This window comes from Amborella trichopoda, chromosome 6 (genome assembly GCF_054954075.1).
Source record: "Amborella trichopoda isolate Santa Cruz 75 chromosome 6, AtrichopodaSantaCruz75HAP2 v2.0, whole genome shotgun sequence".
NCBI lineage: Eukaryota > Viridiplantae > Streptophyta > Magnoliopsida > Amborellales > Amborellaceae > Amborella > Amborella trichopoda.
In genome coordinates, this window is record NC_142341.1 from 34918318 (window position 1) to 34944421 (window position 26104).

The 26104-nt window shown below is 33.8% G+C and overlaps 1 protein-coding gene across 10 annotated transcripts in view; it reads right to left on the minus strand.

Annotated features, from left to right (window-relative positions):
- Positions 1–22387: 22387 nt before the first annotated feature.
- LOC18435042 (uncharacterized) overlaps positions 22388–26104 on the minus strand; it is a 49143-nt gene continuing 45426 nt past the window's right edge. For all 10 annotated transcript variants that reach the window (XM_088869902.1, XM_088869898.1, XM_088869895.1 and 7 more), the window contains 2 exons: positions 25433–25547; positions 22388–22926 (listed from right to left, as the gene is read on the minus strand). In XM_088869902.1, the coding sequence (XP_088726028.1) occupies positions 22901–22926; positions 25433–25547 (141 nt within the window). In that variant the 3' untranslated portion in view covers positions 22388–22900. The remainder of the gene's footprint in view (positions 22927–25432; positions 25548–26104) is intronic.

The window sequence follows — 26104 nt, forward strand, 5'->3', positions numbered from 1 at the left end:
AAGACTGAAAATTTTTGTGATAGCCTTAAAATATACTTTGATTTTTATTTATAAAGTTTACAGCTTAAAAAATGGTGTAGATCGACAGATCTACGAAAACTTAAAAATCTTGAAAATTGACAGTAAAAAAATGCATTACAAAATACATTATTTCCAAAACTTGAAATCAAAATTTTCTCATGTCCATGCATCTTGATGTCGAGATGATCAATTTGAGGATTTTGGGGCACCAAAACAATCTCCGTCTAGTGAAATTTTTGAGGTAGGCTCGAATGTGATTGTTTAGAGCCTCGACTCTATATAAACTTTTCCCAAGTTATAAATGCTTGAAAATATTGAAAAGGGACTGCTCAGATAATATATTACAAGATGTATTATTTCCCGGACTTGAAATCCATTTTTTTTCATATCTATACATCTCGAGAACAAGATGATCAATTTAAGAGTTTTTTGATATTGAAACAACCTCTGCTAGTGAATTTTTGAGGTGCATCTGAATTTGATTGTTTAGGGCCTCAACCTTATATACACTTTTCCCATTATGTAAAGTATGGTTTGTATAAGATTGAGGCCGTAAACAACTGTGTGTTTTGATGGTTGAAATTAAATCAAAACATATGGACAAAAGGTTAAAGGTGTTCATCTCTTAGATTCTCTCTTAAGTTTTCATATAGCATATTTATTCCCTACAAGTTCAAAAGTGCACTATAAAGCCAGTTGGCCGACCTCTCCTTGTGATTCCTCATGTTGGGTGCCAATTGGGCTAGATTGACCACATGGTACTAAGTCTATAATAGCCTAAGGTCTGGGTTGAATATATTTAGCAAGTCTCCATTCAAAACAATTTTTTCTTTTTTTTAAAAAAAAATCCGAGGTTTTTTGAAATCTGTTAAAAGCTTTGAATTTTCAAAAGATCTTGAAAAAAATTATATATTTTTCTAATGGAACCGATATAAATCCGTATTTTATCTTTTTTTTTGTAAAAAAAACGTAAAAAAAAACTTCTTCCCTATAATTGTATTTCTTCATTAACTTAATGTTATTGAATTTTAGTTTAAAAATAAGCACATCAACAATGGAGTAAATTAAGAATCTTGATTTTTACAAAAAATTTCATAAAAAAATCCACTAATAAGATCCCCTTAAAAAGAGTTAAGAAGAATACAAGTAATATATTCTCCAAAAAAAAAAGATATCAAAACTGTTGGGTTTATGTGGCTTTTAAAGGCCTTATGAGTGTGTATCGAAATACTTTTATTACAGTGAAACATAAACTCAGTGGGAGTGTGGTCCCTCGAGGACCATACTAAGCGATGATGTTTGCTTATACCGGACTGTGCTTCTCGATCTAAGTCAGTCGGTTAGAAAAATTAATTGAGAAAGGTTTTGGGTTAGCCCTTGATGAGGTCGGAGCTTATGCCTAGATGAGTGAGCCAAGGGACTGTGTGACCCTTGTGTGTGATGTAGGCCTAGTGAGATGAGGGCCAAAACGTCATCCATGTTTCATTACACGGCATGCATATCGATAGATCGTTCGGAAAAGCCAGATATCCACCTTTGGGTGAAGCGTATGCATGTGCGAGAGATACCCCTATGCGTCATAGAGTTGTGGTCGCATCAGGTCGTGGTGACCTTGACTCGTCTCTAGGGGAGGACCTGTAATCCACAGACTGGGATTGCGACCCCTTAATTCATCGGTCTGATTTTCGTGACCCACTAATGAGCCCTTGCTTGGAATGTGGGTCATGGGAAAAACTGGGTCAGTTCAATAAAGCTAGTGTGGTCTGTAGTCCACAATTGAAGGTGGAGTACCCCATAATTACAGATTGAATTCCTAAAATCATATGGATCATTTTCCCATCATATTTATTTAATTGTGTTCATTTTATTATTGAAATGATTTTAGTTTTATTATTTGAATTTTTATGAATCTCTCAATATTTTATTGATAATTTTTGGACTTATAAAAATACAGTTATTGATTTTACAAGATTGTAAAAATTCATATATTAAATTGTTTAATTTTAAAATTGTTTATAAAATTTCATATGGGGCCCACCATGTGGCATGTGGGTGGGAGCCCGGATGTGCCACAAAGGGGTGGTACGCCCCACCCTTTGGATTCTCTTTATTTGCTTTATGTTCAAGACTTTAAGTCATGGTAACTTTGATTTGTGACATGTGGTCAAATCTTGGAAGGGAAATATTGACCATAGCTTTATTTGTTTTATAGCAAGTTTGCTTTAAAGGGATATGATCAATTTTAATAGATAGTAAATATTGACCTTATTTGGTAGTATTGATTTGCTTGATAATATTTGACATATCCTTATGGAATATGTGGGATGGATCATGCAATTTTATGGAATGCATGATATTTATTTTATTTAAATACATTGATGGGAAAATAGTTTAAGGAAAGGGGGATAATGGTCCAAGCACCTTCATTGATGGTCCATTTATGGAATGGATGACTCAGATCTCTCACCCCACAAGTCACCTTGATCAACAGTCTAGATTCAATCTCATGAAGTGGCAAACTATGAGAAAACCCTAAGAAACCCTAAACCTAAATATTCACTATAAATAAGGGTGCTCTGTCCCCATCTCTACACAACCTTTCTCTCTCTCGCCCCTAATCTCTCTCTCCTAGAGGGGCATGCCCCACTTTCTCTCCATATTTCTCTATCTAACTTCCTCTCTTCAAAACCCTAGGTAGTACTCTCTCTCTCCTCTCTATACCTAAGAAGAAACTAAGGGTTAAAAAATTAGAGGGAAGCTTAAGTTAGTTTTGGGGGTTAAGGTTTAGTAGAGATTTTAATGACGGTTACATAGTTTGGCCAAAAACTCTGCTATCCCTGTTCGAGATTGAAGCTAGATCACAGATCCTATGCCATTGGATGTGCTGACTCGGTGTGGGGGGTAAAAAACCCAGTTGAAGTAATCTCTGACATCTTTCTTTTATTTGTTTGTTTTTTTATTTTATATTCTCAAGTACAATATTAGATTGTATGAATGACATCAAGTAGTTGAGGTTTATTTTATTGATGTGCTATTTATTTTTGGAATAGCTATTGTTTGTAATAAGACCATCTGTGAGTAATCTTATTGCCAAAAACATAACAGGTGATTATTATTAAAAAAAAAAAAAATTGTATTTTTCGGCAAAAGATCACATAGATCTTTCTTTCATTGGTATCAGAGCTAGTTTTACTTGATTGCCATTAGGAGTCTTTTCTTATTTTTGCTGGAGAATAGAAATATATAGTTGGTCGTACTTTCATCTCAAAGATCCTGAAAATCGAAACGTTTGATGGGACCAATTTTGTTTCATAGAAAAGAAAAATCAAATTTATGCTTTATGAGGAAAACTTGTATGAGGTACTCTTTGAGGACCGACCGCGTCGTCCAATTGACGACTCATCTCAAGTCATTAAAGATGAGTACGCCAATGGGAAGAGGTGGAATTTGAGATGCAAACACATTCTTTTATTTGCCATGACTGACTCATATGCTTTTGGGTATGAGTCAATCTATACTGCTAGTGAGATTTATGATAAACTTGAGAGAGAGTATGCCGAACCCTCTCTTATGAAGCAAACCATGGCTATGAGGAGGTATAATGAATTAAAGATGGCAAAAGGTACGAAGTTTACAGACCATGTGCACGTGTTTCGTGCGCTAGTCAGAGAGCTAAAAGACATATGCATGAAACCTAATGAACCTATGCAAGTGATTCATCTTATGAATTCACTTCCTAATTCATGGGAGACATTCATATCTTCTATCTCAGCCAGAAGGAAAGCATCAAAACTGGAGGAGCTCATCACTATAATCAAAGTAGAAGAGAAGAGGAAAAATTCAAAGCAACTACTGACAACAACTTCAAGGGAAGCCGTGCATATGGTAAAATCCCCACCTTCTTTTAAATTTAAGAAGGGAAAGAGAAGAAATAATTTTGAAAAGAAAAGAGATTTCAAAAGGAGAGATTTTGGAAATAAGGGAGCAAAGCGAGAGACTCAAACTTGCTTTATTTGCAAGAAGGTGGGCCACATAGCCAATAGTTGTCGGTTAAGCAAATCTGGAGGGACCAACAAGGAATTGGCATATGTAGTTTTTGAGTCTATGTTGGCTGACCCAAGGGAGCCTCTTGGTATTTTGACTTGGGTGCTACGAACCATGTCACAAACACTAAGGATGATTTTCGTTCTTTCACTCCCATGGGGCCAGGACAACAACATATTTACATAGGAGGAAATTAAAAGACTGATGTTCTTAGAGTTGGAGATTTTGAGTTGAAACTGAAGAGTGGGAGCACCTTAATTCTAAACCAAGCACTTTATGCTCCTGATATAAGAAAGTGCTTGGTTTCGTTTCTAAGATGTCTATGGCTGGATTCATAACCACTTTAGGGAGAAATTGATGGTCCAAAAGGGGAAAGATGTGATCATGACTGGACGACTTGTAGATGGGCTATTTACTATTGAAATAAAAGAGAATATTACTTATGTCTCATCTCCTAATGAATTGGATGCTACTCTATGGCATATGAGGTTAGGACACATTAATATCAAACGAATGAAAAGATTAAAAAGTGATGGGTTATTTAAAACTATAAGGGAGATTTATTGAAAGTGTGTGAGTCTTGTGTACAAGGAAAGTTAATAAGAAAAAATATCACTAGGGCAAAAAGAGCTACTAGCTTATTGGAAATCATTCATAGTGACATATGTGGACCTATGAATGTGACCACCAAAAGTAGAAAATATATTTTATCTCTTTTATAGATGATCACTCGCGATATGGCCATGTGTTCCTTATTCATGCAAAACTAGAAGCCCTAGAAAAATTCAAAGAATATAAGGCTCAGGTAGAGAACTAAACCAACCTGAAAATTAAGGTCCTTAGAACCGATAGCGGGGGGGGGGAATACTCATCTGACCCTTTCAAAGAATTGTGTATTGAAAATGAGATCATCCATCAGTACACCATGCTTATACTCCTGAATAAAATAGTGTAGCTGAGAGAAGGGATATGGCCTTAGTGGAAATAGTAAGGAGTATGATGGAGCATGCAAATCTCTCATTGGAGTTTTGTGAAGAAGCCATATTAGCGACATGTTACACCCTTAACCAAACTCTCACAAAAGCTGTCCCACTTACTCCTCACGAAATTTTCACAGGTCGTACTTTCTCCCTTGAACACCTGAAAGTTTGGGGTTGCTCAGCCCATATCCTTATCCCACATCAAAATAGAACCAAATTGCAACCTAAAACTGTCAAATCCATTTTCATTGGTTATTCAGATCATGGTATGGAGTATCGATTCTACAACCTTGAAACATGTACGATTATCGAAAGCCGTGATGCTCACTTCTTAGAGGAAGAGTTCCGTGAAGCAAGGGTGAGTAGAAAACAAGCCAACTTTTATGAGGAGGCAAAAAACAAGGTTGTAGTTCGAGACCTGAACCTGAAACTTCTAAACCAACCCAATCTGTTCCTGAACTCCCTAAAGAAAGTGAACATTCACCTGAACCAAGATGAAGTAACCGAGTCAGTAGACCACCTCTTTACCTAGAACATTTTGTCTACCTTGGAGAACATTTTGATAAGGTTGGGGAAATATCCAGATTCATAACCTAGAACTCATCGTGAAGCCTTGACTTGTCCTGAAAGGGAATACTAGGTAGAAGCAATAAAAGATGAGTATGCTTCCATTAACCAAAACTATATATGGGAATTAATACATCTACCTCATAATTGTAAGGCCATTGGTAGAAAAAGTTGAACTCTGAAGGGAGAATAGAAAACTACAAAGCTAGGTTGGTTGCAAAGATTTTCACTCAAAAAGAAGGGATAGATTTTGAAGAAACTTTTTCCCTTATTGCCAAATTTCCATCCATTCGAATCCTTATAGTTATAGCTGCCCATTTTGACTTTGAGGTTCATCAAATGGATGTCAAAACAGCCTTTCTAAATGAGGATTTAGAAGAAGAAATTTACCCAACCTGAGGGATTTGAGGTAAAAAGGAAAAAGAACCTAATATGCAAACTTAATAAATCCCTTTATGGCCTAAAACAAACATCACGATAGTGGTATATAAAATTCTAGGGGACCGGTGCTCTTGCAGGGTTCTTCACAAATAATAAGGATTATTGTATATATCAAAAGGTCAGTGGGAGTGATGTGGTCTTTATATCGTTATATGTAAATGATATGATAATTGTTAGTAGCTCAATTGCTCTAGTAGTAGAGACGAAAAATTTCCTTATATAACACTTTGATATGAATGATCTTGGAGAAGCTTCATATGTATTGGGCATCAAGATAATAAGAAACAAGAGAGAGAAGACTATCCAACTTTCCCAAGCGACCTACTGTATAAGGATTCTGGAAAAGTTTGATATGAGTTTGTGTAAGCCCATGTCTATCCTAATTGACAAAAAGACGAAGCTTCGTAATAAGATGTGTTCTACCGAAGACATGGATATAAGAGTCATGGAGAGAGTGTCATACAAGAGGGTCGTTGGGTCCCTTATGTATGCCATGATGGGAACAAGGTTTGACTTGTCATTCATCATGAGTCTAATGCGCTGTTTCCAAAGTAATCCAAGAGATGAGTATTGGTAAGCTGTAAAAAGAATTCTCAGATATTTAAAGGGGACCATGAAGTATGCGCTAACATATAAAGGGGGAACTGAAATAGCAATAGAGAGATATTCAAATGCAAGCTATCGCGCGGATCCAGATATTGCGAAGTCTACATCTAGGCATGTGTTTATGCTTGGAGGGGGTGCAATTTCTTAGAAGTCAAAGAAATAAGATATTGTGACCTTGTCGACAATGGAATCCGAGTATGTGGCATGCTGTATAGCAGCCAAAGAGACCGTGTGGATTAAAAAGTTTATTAATCAACTTAATTTTCATCTTGTATGTTGTGAAGCAGTGTGAATTTTCTGCGACAATACTGCGGCTATCTGCGTCTTTAAGGAGCCTCGGTTTCACAAGAACTACAAACATATTAAGTCTAATTTTTATCACTTGAGAAATGATGTGAGATTGAAAGAGATCGAGATCAGCTACATACCTACAGATTTGATGATTGCAGACCCTCTGAGTAAGGGAGTTATCCCTAATGTTTTTGTAAGACATGTGAGAGAGATGGGGATGAGAGAAAGTGAGAAAGAGAGAATGTAAAGCCTTTAAAGGCCAAGTGGGAGATGTTAGATTTATGTGGCCTTTAAAAGCCTTATGAGTGTGTATTGAAATGCTTTTATTATAGTGAAACATAAACTCAGTGGAAGTGTGGTCCCTCGAGGACCATACTAAGCGATGATGTTTGCTTATACCGGACTGTGCTTCTCAATCTAGGCCAATCGGTTGGAAAACCCATGGTACCTGGGCATAAAGAATTAACCGATGAGGGTTTTTGGTTAGCCCTTGATAAGGTCGGAGCTTATGCTTAGATAAGTGAGCCGAGGGACTGTGTGACCCTTGTGTGTGATGGTAGGCCTACTGAGACAGGGGCCAAACCTCATCCATATTCCATCACATGGCATGCATATCGATAGATCGTTTGGAAAAGCCAGATATCCACCTTTGGGTGAAGCGTATGCATGTGCGAGATATACTTGTATGCGCCATAGAGCTGTGGTCACATCAGGTCGTGGTGACATTGACTCGTCTCTAGGGGAGGACTTTAATCCACATACTAGGATTACGATCCCTTGATTCATCGGCCTGACTTTGGTGACCCGCTAATGAGCCTCTACTTGAATTATTGGTCATGAAAAACACTAGGTCAGTTCAATAAGGCTAGTGTAGCTTGTAGTCCACAATTGAAGGTGGAGTACCCCATAATTACAGATTCAATTCCTAAAACCATATGGATCATTTTCCCATCATATTAATTTAAATGTATTCATTTAATTATTGAAATGATTTTAGTTTTATTATTTGAATTTTTATGAATCTCTCAATACTTTATTTATGATTTTTGAACTTATAAAAATACAGTTATTGATTTTACAAGATTGTAAAAATTCATATATTAAATTGTTTAATTTTAAAATTGTTTATTAAATTTCATGGAGGGCCCAAAGTGCACATTGACCCACCATGTGGCATGTGGGTGGGGGCTCACATGTGCTACAAAGGGGTGGCACGCCCTACCCTTTGGATTCTCTTTATTTGCTTTGTGTTCAAGACTTTAAGTTATGGTAACTTTGATTTGTGACATGTGGTCAAATCTTGGAAGGGAAATATTGACCATAGCTTTATTTGTTTTATAGCAAGTTTGCTTTAAAGGGATATGATCAATTTTAATAGATAGTAAATATTGACCTTATTTGGTAGTATTGATTTGCTTGATAATATTTGACATATCTTTACGGAATATGTGAGATGGATCATGCAATTTTATGAAATGCATGATATTTATTTTATTTAAATATATTGATGGAAAAATAGTTTAAGGAAAGGGGGATAATTGTCCAAGCACCTTCCATAATGTTGATGGTTCATTTATGAAATGGATGACTCAGATCTCTCACCCCACAAGTCACCTTGATCAACAGTCTAGATTCAATCTTATGAAGAGGCAAACTATGAGAAAACCCTAAGAAACCCTAAACCTAAATATTCACTATAAATAGGGATGCTCTGCCCCCATCTCTACACATCCTCTCTCTCTCTCTCTCTCTCCCTAATCTCTCTCTCCTAGAGGGACATACCCCACTCTCTCTCCTCCATATTTCTCTCTCTAACTTCCGCTCTCCAAAACCCTAGGTAGTACTTTCTCTCTCTCCTCTCTAGACTTAAGAATAAACTTAGGGTTAGAAAAATTAGAGGGAAGCTTAAGTTAATTTTGGGGGGTTGGAAAAATTAGAGGGAAGCCTAAGTTAGTTTTGAGGGTTAAGGTTTAGTAGAGATTTTAAAGGTGGTTACATAGTTTCACCAAAAAATCAGCTATCCCGGATCGAGATTGAAGCTAGACCATAGATCCCGCGCCATTGGATGTGGTAACTCGGTGTGGGGTGTAAACAGCCCGGTTGAGGTAATCTCCGGCATCTTTTCTTTCATGTTTTTGTTCTTTTAGTTTATATTCTCAAGCACAGTATTAGGTTGTATAAATGACATCAGGTAGTTGAGGTTTATTTTATTGATGTGCTATTTATTTTTGGAATATCTATTGTTTGTAATAAGACCATCTGTGAGTGATCTTATTGCCAAAAACATAAGGGGTAATTATTATTAAAAAAAAAATTGTATTTCTCGACAAAAGATCACATAGGTCTTTCTTTCAAGTAATATATTCTCCAAAAAAAAAAGATATCAAAACAATTGAATAACTCAAAATAATAGGCCGAGTTAGAAGAAGAGTAACCTAATGAAAAACCTTTTTTTATTTTTTAAACCCAGAGTATCCTTATAAAGAATACGAGAGAGATTCAATGATACTAAAGATTTAGGCCACAAAGAATTAAGTATGAGATTCAAATTTGTTTAAGTATTTTATTGCTTTCTTTATGGATAGAGAAGTTCGATTAATTTCATATTTTTATTTTTTAGTTTTTAATTCCATTGGTGTATATAACATCGCATTTTGGATGGACCACTAATTTACATATTTGGATCTTTGTGTTTTGTTTTTAGTTAACTGCAATCTTAGAATGTGGGTATTTTTTAAAAAAAAAACAATAATCATATACATTGGTTTATATTTCTTATTATTTACTAATTTAGTTCTTGTGTTTAATATTATTGTTGCTGTTTCATTTATGCTCCCAATAAATTATGACGTTTTGTGTTGTGACACTAGAGTAAGCATTGTTATTGGATTTATTGAAAGTTTAGGCAATAAATTGTCAAGAACAACTCTATGGCTATGAAATTATTGTTTAATGGCTTTAATATATCGATACAATGATTGCAAATCATAATTTTATATTACGGCATCTTTACCTATCCGATTTTTTCACTCCATGTTTTTGATCTAAATCCAAAATATTAATGATTCTATAAACTTATCCTAATTTTTGGGCTATTTGTATATTTTACCGGATTAATAAAATCGATTTAATACCGATGTTTTGGTTCGTCAATATATTACTATTTCTCAACTTGCTAACTATGATCCGGACCAAGTGGATGAGATCCAACATGGACTTACTAGGATTGCCTCTACATGTGTCTATAGTTAAATGAAGTATTATTCAAAAAAGTGGACAAAAATATATTAAGAGATGAATTTAAGATCAGTTACATCCAAGTGACTTTAGATGATAATGGGGTTGGGGTCGTAGTGGTAGTATCACTTGTGCCTTGGCTAAGGTCTAGGCTTTCATTTTCACCTAAAGCATTTAAAAACCACTAACAATTTCAAAAATAGGTAGGAGCTTGTCATCCCCACTGAATTACCCCTAAAAAAAAGTGACCTAGCTTATCGAATGCAAAGAAATAAGATGAATGATTTCAAGACAAAGTTTGGACTAGTACTCTTAAAGTTCGAAATCCATTTTTTTTTTTTTTTCCAAATCTATGACTGTGATGGTCAAAATTATCAACCTATAAATATTGGTGTTAAAAAATACATCTCTAATATAACATATACTAGCGAATTACATGCATGGCATGTAAAAATGATCGGTAGAAGATTGGCCAAATATTCAATGACCAAAAAAATCTATTAGGAGATCTAGTAGGCAACGATTTGGTTTTAGATAGCGAAAAGTACAAAAATTACTTTTCTTAATTATTATTTGTTACAAATTTTTTAAAACCAGCCATTTAATTTTTATTGATTTTGTCTTAGAAAAATACTTTAATATGATACGGATTTTGTTTTGTTTATCAAAAAGAAAAATGTGGCTTATGAGGGTTGAATGAAAACTTTACAAATTTAAACCTATATGATAAAAATAGTTGGAAAACTACTCTTATGGGAAATAAAACTTGAAAATCCTTAAGAAATATATTAATGCGCCAAGGAAAAATTCATAAATTAAAAATATGAAGATTTTAAACTAATTTTTTATTTTAAAACTTATCGTTTGATAGAAAAGCTGAAAAATATGATAAAGTATAAGTAGAATGGAAATAGAAAATATAAATAATAAAAAACTTAACCATAAACTTTTTTTAAACCTAAAAGTACACACTTCAAATTTTTAATTTTCAAAAATTGAAAGAAATAATAAAATTTGTGTCCAAAATTTTCATATTTCCTATATTTATATTTTATATAACATATTTTTTTAGTATTCATTTAATTGGTAATAAAAAATAAAGAAGTAAAAATTCTTTCAAAGACTAAACAAATTTAAATTCACAATTCAGAATTTAAATATTACAAACTGGTTTGGTTTTTTTAATTATTTGTTAGTTTTCATAAACTAACCAAAAATAAATAATAAAATTAAAAAAAGGTGATTCATAATTCAGAATTTAAATACTACAAACTGGTTTGGTATTTTTAAGTATTTGTTAGGCAGTCATAATTTTTTATGAAAATTTTGAAATTCATAAAAATGAAATTACCTACAACAAAAAAAGAAAAGAGTTACCCAATCACAGTCGTTGTTGATGAAACATTAGTATTTATATAGTTTCTTCAAGTGAAAAGTACAAAATTTTTAGCAGTTCAAATTTTAAAAATAGCAAGTATAACTTTTTGGGACATGAAATTTATTAGCAACTATTAATTGTCATATCATGTACTCTAAGGAAAATATTCTCACAACATGATTGTAAACCAAAAAATTGTATAGAGCAGGTGATGGTGAAATTTAAATAAACTAACTACCTACCTTCACGTGGCGAGGTTTTGCTAGTACAATCTCACTCTAAATCTCATACTACTATGCACATGAAGTAGTAGCATTTCAATATTTAATAAAAAATACAACTTATCTCAAAATATGAATATGATCGTTGAGCTTTATAGATGGCAAGAGTACCTGCACAGTAATATAATTACAAAAATATTAACATAGAGAACAATAAAAAATTCATACAAAAAAAGACAATAAAGATAAAAATTAATACAAAAGTATTTATATAATATAAAATATTAAAATAAGTAGAAAATATCAATCGAGGATATTAAAGGCAAAAGTTAAACAGAATGTAAATCTACATCTATGGGTAATAGGAGACAAACAATGAAATGTAAAGCTACTTGCCCCATGAGTTTCATATATTTATCAAAAAAAATTATTTTATTTCTTTGGAGACAATCATATATTTTAAATTTTTTTTTTTTTTCTCTTTGTGGGTATTCTCACTCTACACTCGTATTATTTTCAACTAATTCATTAATGGTATCATAAGATAAAATAATGTCATCTTTATTATATTTAATGGTATCATAAGATAAAATAATGTCACCTTTATCTAAAATTAAAAAGAACCCTTCACTTAGACAAATTTTCAATGATCTCTCTCCTTTATTTTTTTTGCTTCTCACACGGTACTTCTCTCCCTTGAGTTTGTCTATCTCATTGATTTTCTTTCCATTTCTCTCTCTCTTGTTTCTCTCTCCTCTAAGCAGATTTGGTGTAGAGCGAGATTGATAGAGTGCTTGGGTTGTTGGAGTGAGACAAACAGAGAGAAGTCCCTAGATTTTACAGAGAGAGAAGTGATCTTAGAGATGGAATTTATAGTTCACATTTGTCCATATTAAGGGCCAGCTTTTGGGGGGCTGCATGAAAGTAGTTCCATTCTTTCCCGTTAATTTCTGGGACTTTCCAGCCATGACAGAGAACCAGGCCAGTCTGGTTATGGAGCTGTCCCATGTCCATCAAACCTTCTCTCTCTATCTCCATTAATCCATTGACGGCCTGCAAAAAAACAACAAACCTACAAACAATAAATCATGGGTTTTCAGTTTCAACCAAGTAATGGCGATGGAATTGCCATTTCTCACAGAAACAACGGCCCAAGATACTCAAAACCCAAAACCAGAAGAACCGATCCTTCAAAAGAGGAAATGTCAAAAGCTTAGATTTAGAAATCCAATTGAAATCACCAAGATCAGAGCACAATCGCTCTAGAGTTATAGAATCACTGGAGCTCCATAAAAGAGGCGAGGGAGTTGGGTTAGGTACCCGTATTCGGACCCGGGACTACGTAAGTATTTTCTTTATTGGATCCGGACCCAGGACTATTCGAGTATTTCTTTTATTAGATCCATAATTGGGCCCGTTTCGGGTATACCCATAATTGGGCCCGTTTCGGGTATACCCGCTGGGCAACTTGAGTTTCTCTCTCCCTTCCTAAAGAAGGAAAGTTATCCATCCGCTAATTCGCTCTTTCTCCCTCAACTCTTAGATCTTGTCGACATTTCTCTCCCCTTCTCTCTCTCTTCTCCTAACTATGGTAAGCATCTTTCTCTCTCTTATATATGATTCTCCCATGTTAAAATAGGTGCATACTCTCACTCTCCTCCTCCTAAAATAGATGCATACTCCTCTTTCCATATAGGAATGAGTCATACCATCTCCACATAATTAGGGCCCTTTCTATTTTTACATACGTCCGCCCTTTAATTCTGACTTAATAATGTAGTGTAGATATATATACACACATACTTACAAATACTCATGAGCAAGGTTTTCACAATAGGAAGGTGAACGGCATCATCCATCCAAAAAATTGGGTCGGATTGGTAGTCCAGATCGGAGAATCGGCTTGATCCAACCTTAAAAATTTTCAAAAATCACTAAAAATATTGTTTTTTGAGTTTCCAAGGAGAAGGTGGTAGTGCATCATGCCTTTTCATTATTTTGCGAAAGGAAAATTGTTTCATGTGTTGGGGATTGCATTTTTGCATTTGAGTCCCCCGAGGTATAAAACATACATCTTAAAGATGGAGGCAAATGGATGGTCCATCTAAAAACAGTTGAAACTAACGATCCAAAGGTTTTATTCATAAAATATTTTTTATTTTTTATTTTTATTTTTAAAGTTATTCATAATCATGATATCCATGTTGGAGATTATATGCCCTTAAAATTGGGTAAAAAATTCCATGCCAAAAATAAATTTTTAGGAGGGGAATTGTGTCCTTTGCAAAAATACGTGAAAATTGCGATGTCATTGCTTGTGTGAGTGCCTATTGATGTTAATTATCTATACAAGTTTTGATATAGTACTTTTACAAAAAAAATTGATACTCATTTTGTGATTTTTAGTGAAGAAACGAGAGAGAAAGTGATTTTTGTGATCTCTCTCTCTCACTCATATTACACAATTTCCAATATTATCATATCTCTTTCTTAACATTCTCTAAAACATTTTGTTGGATATGGTGATAACCAAAATCACCCCTATAAGGAGATCCCATATTATATGAGATTAAGGTTGATATTGATAAGTTTCTTAGAGGAAATAGAAATCCAACACGATTAGGACACTTGGGTATATATCTTGAATTTGAGATATATGTAACATCTATAGGAAGTTTCCTATTTAGTATAAAGTCATAAGCTTATATATATGGGATGAAAGATGAAAGACTATGTGTGCCCTATTTGGGTCACCATATGAGAAATGTGGCTTCCTCTAAATAGAGAGGTAGGGCCTCTTCTGCATCAGGGCAAAGCCTCCCCTTTGAGAGAAGATAATTTCCAGTGGAGATAAACACCATGGATGTAGTTGAGAGGCTGGTTTCTTGAATAGAAGTGGTTCACATGAAGAGTTTGGGGTGGTTTCCCCTTTTACTGAGAGAAAGTCTCGGTTGCTCTCAAATGTCTCTTCTTAGACAGCTGTTTAGCTGTGGAATAGAGATGAGTCCCCTCTTGGACAATGATTTAGCTATGGAATAGAGATGATAGATCGATAAGTCATACCGATCAGGAGAGCGGGTCTAGAAGGGTTTGCTTGACTGGGTTTTATCAAGGGTTAGAGAGGTAATTTTATATCAAAAAATCTATGATGTAACTTTCATTGGTATAGTAGATTTCAATTTATCATACTCGTGGATATAGCCCTCTTAGGGTAAACCATGTAAATCTGTGTTCTTGTACCTTATGTGTTTCATGCTTTATTTATCGTGTTATGACTCGTGCTCTCTCCTATTTTGTTTCTACCTGGATAAGTACACGATCTTGGTGGGATCCAACTTTCGAGATTCCCGTGTTTGCAACTAAGAGAGTCCTTAAATCCTAACAAGTGGTATCAACAACCATGGTTCAGTAAAAAGCTAGTATTTATGCATTCGGTTGAAGGAAAGTACATGATAAAGTATGCAAGTGTTTTATTTGAAGTGGAGAAATATGACTGAAAGCACTATTTTCTAGCAAGAATAATGAAAGAATTTATTTGGCAAAAGATGAAGAATTTATAAAGCTATCCAATAGACGTTGGCATGGTGAGCAGGTGACTTGGATAAAAGAAGGTCTACTACTGTATATATATTTTTCTTTGGGAGGTGGTGCAGTTAGTTGGTTATCGAGGTTGCAGTCTATGGTGGCTTTATCTTTTATAAAGGTTGAGTATATGTTACTTATTCATGCATCTAAAGAAATAATTTAGCTAAACATGTTACTTTGTGAATTTCGAGTTGTGCAAGAAGGTATTCCTCTTTATTGTGATAACTAGTACATTGTTTCTATAGAGATAGTTAAAGATCTTATCTTGTATTTAACTGAGTTGCAATCATGGATAAAAATGTTTTAAAATGGGAGACCACTTCAAATTTATGACATATAAAGTATATCCAGATATATCGTGTACAATCTTCAATGAACAAAACAAAATACTTGTAGCACATTCTGGATAAAGTTGGAGTATGACCCCATACATCACTATGAATAAGATGGAAAGGTGCAGTTGCTTTATCTACTCGAGTCAGATAAGGTAAACTAGTCCTTTTATTCAATGAACAATTAATACAAGATTTATTAATAGAATTTAAAGCTAGTGCTTTATTGGGGCAATGAACCAGAACGAAACAAAGTATCTAATTTATTTGTATTCGAATGATAAAGTCTCCGATGCCACATATGTAATTATTTATTAGAAACAAAAAAATCAGAATTCGATGGAAAAAAGAAATGAGCATCACGATTTAGTTTCTCAAACTCTAAGGCAAACAAACGACCAATTTTATGCCCCTTTCCTTTTACTCTCCCAGCGTGTAAGTTATGTATTACACAACCATCACAAGAAAATTAAACATTGTAACCATCATCGACAAGTTGGCCCACATATATTAGATTCGCAGGATTTTTTCAAGTGACATACCATAAATTTATCATGACAATACCCAAGAAGAGGTCGCATATATACTGTTTCTTTCAAATGTTCATGAAGAAATGCATTAAAAGCTTAAAGGAGATAAATGATGACAGGAAAGTGATGCAGCTTCTAATGAAGTTGCGCCCATAATATGAGATTATTCGAACCAATATTTTTAATCGCGAAACATTAGCCAATATGGATGCCATTATGGGTGACTTTATTCGTGAGGAGACGAGAATTACGACACAGGCCACCATTAAGGGAAAGAAAGATATAGAGTATGTCCTTGTGGCTCAGTGGGCTAGAGAAAAACCATCACAAAAGGGTTCATCTTTGCTGCAATGTTATGAATGTAAATAGTATGGTCATGTTGCATCCCATTGCAAGAAGAAATTTGTTTATACTTATTGCAAACGTCTTGGGTATATTATCACAAAGTAACGTGATCGTTCTCGACGAGGCAACCAGACATTAGATACACGGAAACCTTTTTACAGGGCATACCAAGTTGCTAATGATGCATCTAAGGGACAAATGGTAGAGACCCCCATCAAGTACTATTCATGACCCAAATATGACAGTGTCCTGGATATCAACTATGTCAGATGATATTCGACAACTGGTACAAAACTCTGTATCTACGACTATCTCTTCTGCTTTCTCTGCTATGAGTTTATCTAGTATGAACTTTCATCTATCCCCTAGTGTAAATGCCCTTTGGTTTATTGAATTGGGTGTCTCTAATTATATGACTGGAGTGCACACAAGTCCACCATCTACTAAACCATACCAAGGTCATAGTCAAATTATCACCGCAAATGGGGAGAAACTGAATATTATTGGTACTGATAATCTTTACAGTTTCTAGCACGAAATCTAACCTTCCATGATATAACCAAACATATTAATGTTCAATATCATTTTATTCATGATGTGGTAGAAGATGAAAATAATTTATTGCAAAAATTTCATATTGATGACAATCCAACATATATGTTGATTAAGCCCAATGGGAAGGCAGAGTTCACTTGGTGCAGGACTTCCTCAAGGCTCGTGGTTACTTGATAATTAATAACTGATGTGCAACAGTTTCTTGGAGTGGACTAGTTAGAATGAAAACATGTCTTCAAGTGGGACAATATTGTACATGAAGCGCTTGTTTCCTATTTTTAGAGAACTTCACATATTTAATAACTACCTAGATTTCTCATATATATGGTAATCCTATTTTATAGGATTTGAAACCATATGGATATGGGAAAAGGTGGTACGCAATATTCTTGGGTAGTTTCCTTGTTTTGAGGGTGTTGATGTATTCCTTATCCTTAAGAAGATCTTATGATTTAGAATGACAATATTTAGATATGGAAATCAGGTGAATCCTAGTGGGAGACAAAACATTTCTTAACTCCTGTTAGATATAAGAAATCTATGGGAAATAGGCGACCTAATCAAAATAAGAGAAAGAATTACATTGGGCTCTAATGGGTTACTCTTTATAAATAGAGTTTTATAGAGAGAAAAATACACATGAAAAAAGTGAGATGCAAATAAGAGAGAAAATAGTTTGTTTTTTTTAGTCTTTGGGTGGGTATTCTAGTGAGAGAAAGACCATGTTTGAGAGAAAGAGAGAGAGAGAGAGAGAGAGAGAGAGAAAGAGAGAGAGAGAGAGAAAGAGAGAGAGAGAGAGAGAGCTTGTATTCACTTGTATTCTCCATGCTTGTATAATGTTTTTTTATTAATGGAAGAGAACTTTGCTATCCTGTAGACGTAGGTAACTTGCCAAACCACATAAATTTTTGTGCCTTTATTCTTTTATGTTTCTGTGCTATTTTTCTTTCTCTTATTTTTGCCAAACCTTGGTTTTGATCATCTACAATTGATATCATAGCCAATAGTTCATTACAAAGCTAGTATTTGTGCATTTGTTTAACGAAAAACACATGACAAGTATGCGAATGTTTTATTGAAAGCATTGTTTTCCCGCAATAAAGATAAAATAATTTATTTGACAAAAGATGAAGAATTTATAAAGTTATCTAATGGATATATAATGAATGTTGGCATGGTGAGCAAGTGATTTTGATCAAGGTGGAGATTGTTAGATATGGTGTATCCAAAATCACACATATAAGGAAATAACATATTATGTGGGATGGATTGATATTAATAAGTTTCCTAAAGGAAATAGGAATCAAATAAGATTAATACTCTTGTGTATATCTCCTGATTTTGAGATATATGTACCATTTATAGGAAGTTTGCTATTTAGTATGGAGTCCTAATTTTATATATTTGGGATGAAAGATTAAAGACTATGTGTGCCCTATTTTGGTCACAAAATGGAAAAGGTGACTTCCTCTAAAGAGAGGAAAAGGTAACTTCCTTTAAATCCAGAAGCAGAGCTTCCTCTACAACATCGACAAGGCCTTTCTTTTGAGAGAAGAGAGCTTTATGTGGAGAGAAACACTATGGATGTACCTCATGTAGATTGAGATGCTGATTTCTTGAAAAGGAGCGTTTCCCATGAAGATTTTGGGTGGTTTCCTCTGTTAGTAAGAGAGAGTCTCAATTGCTATCAAGGGTCTCTTCTTGGACAATGGTTTAGTTGTGGAATAGAGATGTGTCTCTTCGTGGCGAGTGTATTTCATGCTTTATTGCTCGTATTATGGCTCGTGCTCTCTCCGATTTTGTTTCTAATTGGATAAGTACACGATCTTGGTAGCATCCAACTTTTGGGATTCCCGTTTCGGCATCTAAGAGGATTCTTAAATCCTAACACATTTGACGAATCATGGCTAACTTTTCTTAGGGTTCGTAGTGATATGCTCAGCGTTCTGAGACTTGGTTAAGGCCTTTCGGACTCGACAGAGTAACTTAGCCTCGCCCTATGAGCGATGAGAGTTTTAGAAGTAGGTTGTACATCATTGTTTTTATTTAACTATATTAATGCCTCAAATTTAAACCAATTGTGTTGGAATACCCTTCCAGTTAGTCTTAACATATAAAGTTCAACCTTGATGAGGTTCGAATCCCCTAGCGGACCTCAATGGAGGGAAGAAACTAATAGGAGAAGAGGCTCTTTCTTTGTAATTTTAGGTCTCAAAAGATTCAAAGACGATGAAAAAAAGCTCGTCAAGTTTGTGAAAACTCATGTCTCCAAGTTCTTGAGGATGGACATGATCTTGTTGCTCAATAAGCTTAAATGGAAGAACGACACACTTTTTCTGAGGATAAAAATAAGTTAGAGTCAAAATAAAGTATTATATACTATTGAACTTTTTATTTTTGAAACAAGGCAGTGTCAAGCATTTTTAGCCATTGGATGTGAAATCCAATAGATGCAAGTGGATGTGAAATCTAATAAATGAAAGATCTCAAAAGATTCAAAGACGATGAAAAAAAGCTCGGCAAGTTTGTGAAAACTCACGTCTCCAAGTTCTTGAGGATGGACATGGTCTCGTTGCTCAATAAGCTTGAATTGGAAGGACGACACACTTCTCCCGAGGATAAAAATAAGTTTAGAGTTAAAATAAAGTATTATATACTCTGAGAATTTTTATTTTTGATACAAGGTAGTGTCAAGCATTTTTAGCCATTGGATGTGAAATCCAATAGATGAAAGTGGATGTGAAATTCAATAAATGAAAGATCTCAAAAGATTCAAAGATGATGAAAAAAAGCTCGGCAAGTTTGTTAAAACTCATGTCTCCAAGTTCTTGAGGATGGACATGGTCTCATTGCTCCATAAGCTTGAATGGAAGGACGATACATTTTTCCCGAGGATAAAAATAAGTTTAGAGTCAAAATAAAGTATTATATACTATGAGACTTTTTATTTTTGATACAAGGCAGTGTTAAGCATTTTTGGCCATTGGATGTGAAATCCTATAGATGAAAGTGGATGTGAAATCCAATAGATGAAAGGTCTCAAAAGATTCAAAGATGATGAAAAAAAGCTTGGCAAGTTTGTGAAAACTCATGTCTCCAAGTTCTTGAGGATGGACATGGTCTCGTTGTTCAATAAGCTTGAATGGAAGGACGACACACTTCTCCCGAGGAAAAAAATAAGTTTAGAGTCAAAATAAAGTATTATATACTATGAGACTTTTTATTTTTGATACAAGGTAGTGTCAAGCATTTTTAGCCATTGGATGTAAAATCCAATAGATGAAAGTGTGCCGCAACATTCAAAAATTTTTAGTTTGGACTTATGCCTAAACAATGATACATCCTGAACCTCCCTGATTTTAAATTTAATGGTCACTGATGATTGTGACTTCTTTGTTTAAAAAATAAACGGTATCATTGTATACATTTTCTAAAAATAAAAAGGAAGAGAATTTGTGTACAAAATTAAATTAAAAAAGTGGAAAAATGAATATTAAGTTCGACAATTGCTTAGGTTAACGAAACATCAAACTTGTTTTCTACTAACGAGAAAAATGTGCAAGCACGAGGAGTCGAGTTTACCACTCTTCACAACCCTTAAAACATTGTTTTTCTCTCTCTAAAACAACCACCAAATGAATATAGAAGGCCGACCTTTACTTTTTCTATTTTGCACATATTTACCTGCATTAATTTTCTCGGTATGCAAGATACCTATTATCTATTATTCTCGGTATACAAGATATCCATTATATATTAAGCCCAAATTAAGGGATGACTACATGTCACAAAAATAAAATAAAACCGTATCTCTAAAACTTCTAAATGATAATAAAAAGGCAAGCTTTCAACGCTTCCCCTATAGCATAGAAGTTCTATCCTTCCCCTTATCCAACCGTCCATTCTGAATGGAGGGCTAAAATTGTCGCAATCACAATGTCACGTCTCTATACTATTTTATTTTAAATTTTTTTTTTGACAAATTATTTTCACACCAAATTTTGGACATCCATTCCTCTATTAAGCTCACACTAGCGAAAAATATAAAAAAATATTTTCAATAAAATAAAATAACCAAAATACCCTTGAAAGATTCAAAGGGTATTTTGATCATTATATTTTATCGAAAAATTATTTTTAATAGTTTTTGTAGGTGCATCCCAATGAGAAGGTGACACCTACCAAATTTCATATTCATACAATTTGTATAAAAAAAACAAAAAATAAAATACTTTGAGACGTCGGATATAAGATCATACGGTGAGAGGCTCTCTTAATCAAAATTGGACGGCTGGATGATAAAAAGAGAATAAAACTTCTATACTGTATGGGAAGCATAGAAACCTTTGCCATAAAAAAACTTAGGGTGCCTATCTTATCTTTAATCCCTATCTTTTAAGGGAGAGAGGGAGAGGGGAAGAGAGATACGTGAGAGAGAGAACATGTAGAGAAAATTGTGAGAGAAAGATGAAGAGAAAATCAAGGGGAAAAAATAGGTTTTCATAGTTTAAGGAGAGAATGACATAAAAAGAAAATCAATATTTAGTTTGCTCTTGCTTATGTTTTAAGGAGAGAGAGATAGTACGTAAGAGAATGAGATGGAAGGAAAATCAATATTTATTTTGCTTTTGCTTAAATAAAGGAGAAAGTTTATATAAAGATGCTACCTTGTAGAACTACGGATGCTCCTAAAAAATCCATCGGAAAAAGTAGTTTTTTAATGTTGAAAAACCCTTTGATTGATCATCTCGACATCGAAAAATACAAAGATTTTAAATCTAAAAAATAGTACATTTTTCTACACCATCCATTTTCAAGATTTTCATATGTTCATAGATCTACTTGATTTTAACTATTTTTGAAATTTAAACTTTTATAATTAGATATAAAAATAGATTTTGAAATAATCTTACGAACATTTTACATCGAAGCCATATACCATGATAAAATTTGAAGGGCACCTTACCTCTACACGTACGGAGGCGTCAATATGCCAACAGCCCCCTTTCCGTCTTCCTTTTTTCTGAATTCTAAGCCAGCCAAAAATAATAGCTCAGTAATAGATTGATTTGCCAGCATTAGATACAAGCTCTCCGAGTCTCCAAAAAGGCCAAGCTTGAAAATTGAAAATCATATACCATCGTGCCTGTTTATATTGGACTTGGCTCCTTGACTTTTAAGGGCCTGTTTATTGCGCTGCTGTTTGTGCGATGCAAAGTTTGGAGAAGAGTAGAGAGAGAGAGAGACTCAACAATTTTTACAAGAATGCTCAACTAATGGAGAGTGACCCATCTAACAAGGATCTCAACACAATGAATTATTCGACTCAAGGAGATGAGCAAGGATCAATGTCCAAATTTTGTTTACAATTTTTAAACTGAGAGAGAGAGAGAATCTCACAAAATTTTTTACACTCTCAGAAAGAGAGAGAGATCCAGACCAATTTCTACAATTGCATTTCCCAACTGTAAAAGCGAAAGGTATTTAGTAAAATCCTCAACTCAATGAAAAGCCGAGGCTCGGATCTCCGACTTCAGTCAGTATTACTGAAAAGAAGACAAATGTAAGAAAAAGAAAGCCCCCAAATTAGAGTGACTAGAATTCTCAACAAAAGACTGCTCCCTCTCCAACTCTGATCGTCGAAAGCACTGAATCCATATGTGCTCACAACACCAATAATGAAACCCATCCATCAGCATCCAATTCATTCATTTTCATAAGCCACAACTGACTCTGGGGAAGCAGAGCAAGCACTTCGTTGAACTTCTCAGTCTTGTCCAAGACCACCACAATCTGTAAAAGCAGATAAAACCCACAAAAAGAAGGCAATTTGTGTGTGTGAGTAAGAGAGAGAGAGAGAGAGAGAGAGAGAGAGAGAGAGAGATGCCCACTGAATTCAAGTTTTCAAAAACAGTAAAGGTCCCCCACTGAATCCAAGCCTTCAGTAGTGCCCAAATCTTCCACTGAATTCAAGTTTTCAAACACTGTTCTAAAATCAGAACAACAAACATAAAGGTCCCTCAACTGCTGCGCAATTAAATACATCATGAAATGATGTCCAAATTGAAAATTTCCCTACAGATCAGTACCATCTAAAATATCACTTCTACAATAAACCTCAGACAAACATCAAATGATATTGAGATGTAGTGAGCAACATTTAAAACCTGTAAACTAAACACGAACTTTCAAAAATAGCAAAACTTCCAAAAAAGAATAGTAAACTACTAGCTATAATGAATAGTATAAACTATTAGCTCTTAGCCGTCAGATCTTCATTGGGTGGTTTAAAATTTATATCAAATTTTAATCTTTTTTCTAGAAATCAAATAGTAACGAAAATTTAGACATGTGCACTAAAAAATAGGGAGCACAATAAAAATATATATAAAAAATATTTCTTAAATATAAAATGACCGAAATACCCTAAAAAAATGATGGGGTAATTTGGTCATTTTAAATTATTGAAAGTAATTGTTTTATATTTTTATATAGTGCAAAATAGCACTAGGTATATACACCCAAAAGTTCATATTAATCTGCTTTATAGAGAAAAGATTAAAATTATAATAGTGATATAAATTTTGAACACGCGATCAAGATTTAATTGTTGGGAGCTACTAGTCGAATTGCTATGATGACATCATCATAAATTGGATCTAACATCACAAATCAGATTTTACAATAGCTAGGAGCTAGTAGTAGAATCGCTAGAATGACATCATCATAAATTGGATGTCACAAAATCAGAAGCTAGCAGTCGAATTGCTCAGATGACATCATCATAAATTGGATGTCACAAAATCAGAAGCTAGCAGTCAAATTGCTCAGATGACATCATCATAAATTGGATATGATGTCACATATTGGATTTTACAATGGGTAGTGATTTCATGCAACGATTGTATAGTAATATAATGCAACGATCTTCAAAAACCATGTTAGAGCAATTTGTTTCATCTAAAATTTAAAATACACACTTCCCTCAAAATTCCATCGGAAAAAGTAGTTTTAATGTTGAAAAACCCTTTGATTGATCATCTCGATATCGAGATGTATGACCATGAAAAATAAAAAGATTTTAAGTCTAAGAAAGTGCATTTTACAACATATTATCTACACCGTCCATTTTCAAGACTTTCATATGTTTATAGATCTACATGATTTTAACTATTTTTTAAATTTAAAATTTTATAATTAGATATAAAAATAGATTTTGAGATAACCCTAAGTACATTTTACATCAAAAATATATACCATGATCAAATTTGAAGGGCACCTTACCTTTACACCTACAGAGGCGTCCGTATGCCAACTGCACCCCATATATATACACACATACACACACACACACACACACATATATATATATATGTATATATATAGGTATCTATACATATAATATATATATATATATATATATATATGTATATATATAGGTATCTATACATATAATATATATATATATATATATATATATATATATATATATAGTGTTTCGCCTCCGTGACGGACATACATGTCCGTGACAGTTTTGCTTAAAAACCGCCACGGACCTACGAGAGCTATGGCATTCCCCTCCATATTTTTTGCTTCAAATTTACGTGAAAAAATCCCACTACAGACATGCTAAGTCCGTGACAGTTTTTAATCCATGCCGTCTATGGACCAAAATACCGTTCATTTCTGCCCATATATATATATATATATATATATATATATATATATATATGAAAAATTATGAGATTAGCCCACTAGCTCATATGAACATATGAGCCCAACGGCCCAAATTGAATCTAGGCGGATCTGACGGTTACAACCTCATTTCGTATTTTAATTTTAATTTTTTTTCTAAAAATCCAAATAACATGAAAATTAAGGCGTGTATTCTTCTCATCAAGGCGCACCTAATAAAAATATTCTGAACATAATTTGCAAAAATTAATTTGACCAAATACCCTCAAAACGTTTCTGGGGTATTTTGGTCAATTTATTTTGTGCAAAGTACTTTTTTGATATTTTTATTAGATTTTCCTATTTTTGAAGAATCAATAGCTAAAATTTCAAATTACTTGGATTCGTAGAAAAAAAATAAAATTCAAATACGAAATCAGATCGTGATCGTTAGATCGGTCCAGATTCAATCTAGGCCGTTGGGCTCATATGAACACATATGTTCATATGAGCTACTAGGCTAATCTTAGCATTTTCCTATATATATATATATATATATATATATATATAACAACACTATTCTTGCATATAAGCAAACAATTTCCTATACTTCACAAATGTTCACCTTGATCTTGCATATTTTGGTTTCCTCCAGTAGGGTTTGATGCCGTAGAATTCTCTAAGGCAGATTTTGTCTCCATAGTGAGCATCTTTAGAGATATTTTCCTCAAATAATCTGCCTGGAAATCAATAATTCAGAGGTGAGAAATGTGAATATTGAGATTCACATAAGGGACCAACATGTATGAGTATAAAGCGTCTAACTAATCACGATATACAGGATTAAGTATAGAATCATAAGCAAAAATATCTAATTAGTTTATCATGAATAACTACAGCATAATACACAAATTTCTTGTTTAAAAATTAACACTCAAGAAATATCATGCCGAAGTTGAACAACTGAGAAAGGAAAAATAAACAAAATGAATGGAACCAACCAAGAATGGCAACAAAACCTTCTATGTGGCATTATGTGTACACATGACAAATACAGGATGCATGTAGCAAGCACATGTACATACGTTGGTATACATGCATGATTATTGGTGCATGCATGTTCGTATGCACAATACTCAAATAAAAGGATGTTATTTGTAATAGAAATATCTAAATATACAAAATATTTATCAAAAAAAATATGAAGACAGTTTAGAAGCCAAATTTAAAAACCTTCAACACACAATGTAATTTAAAGTGATTTACCCACTAAAACTTTGTAGGACTTCAATGGTTA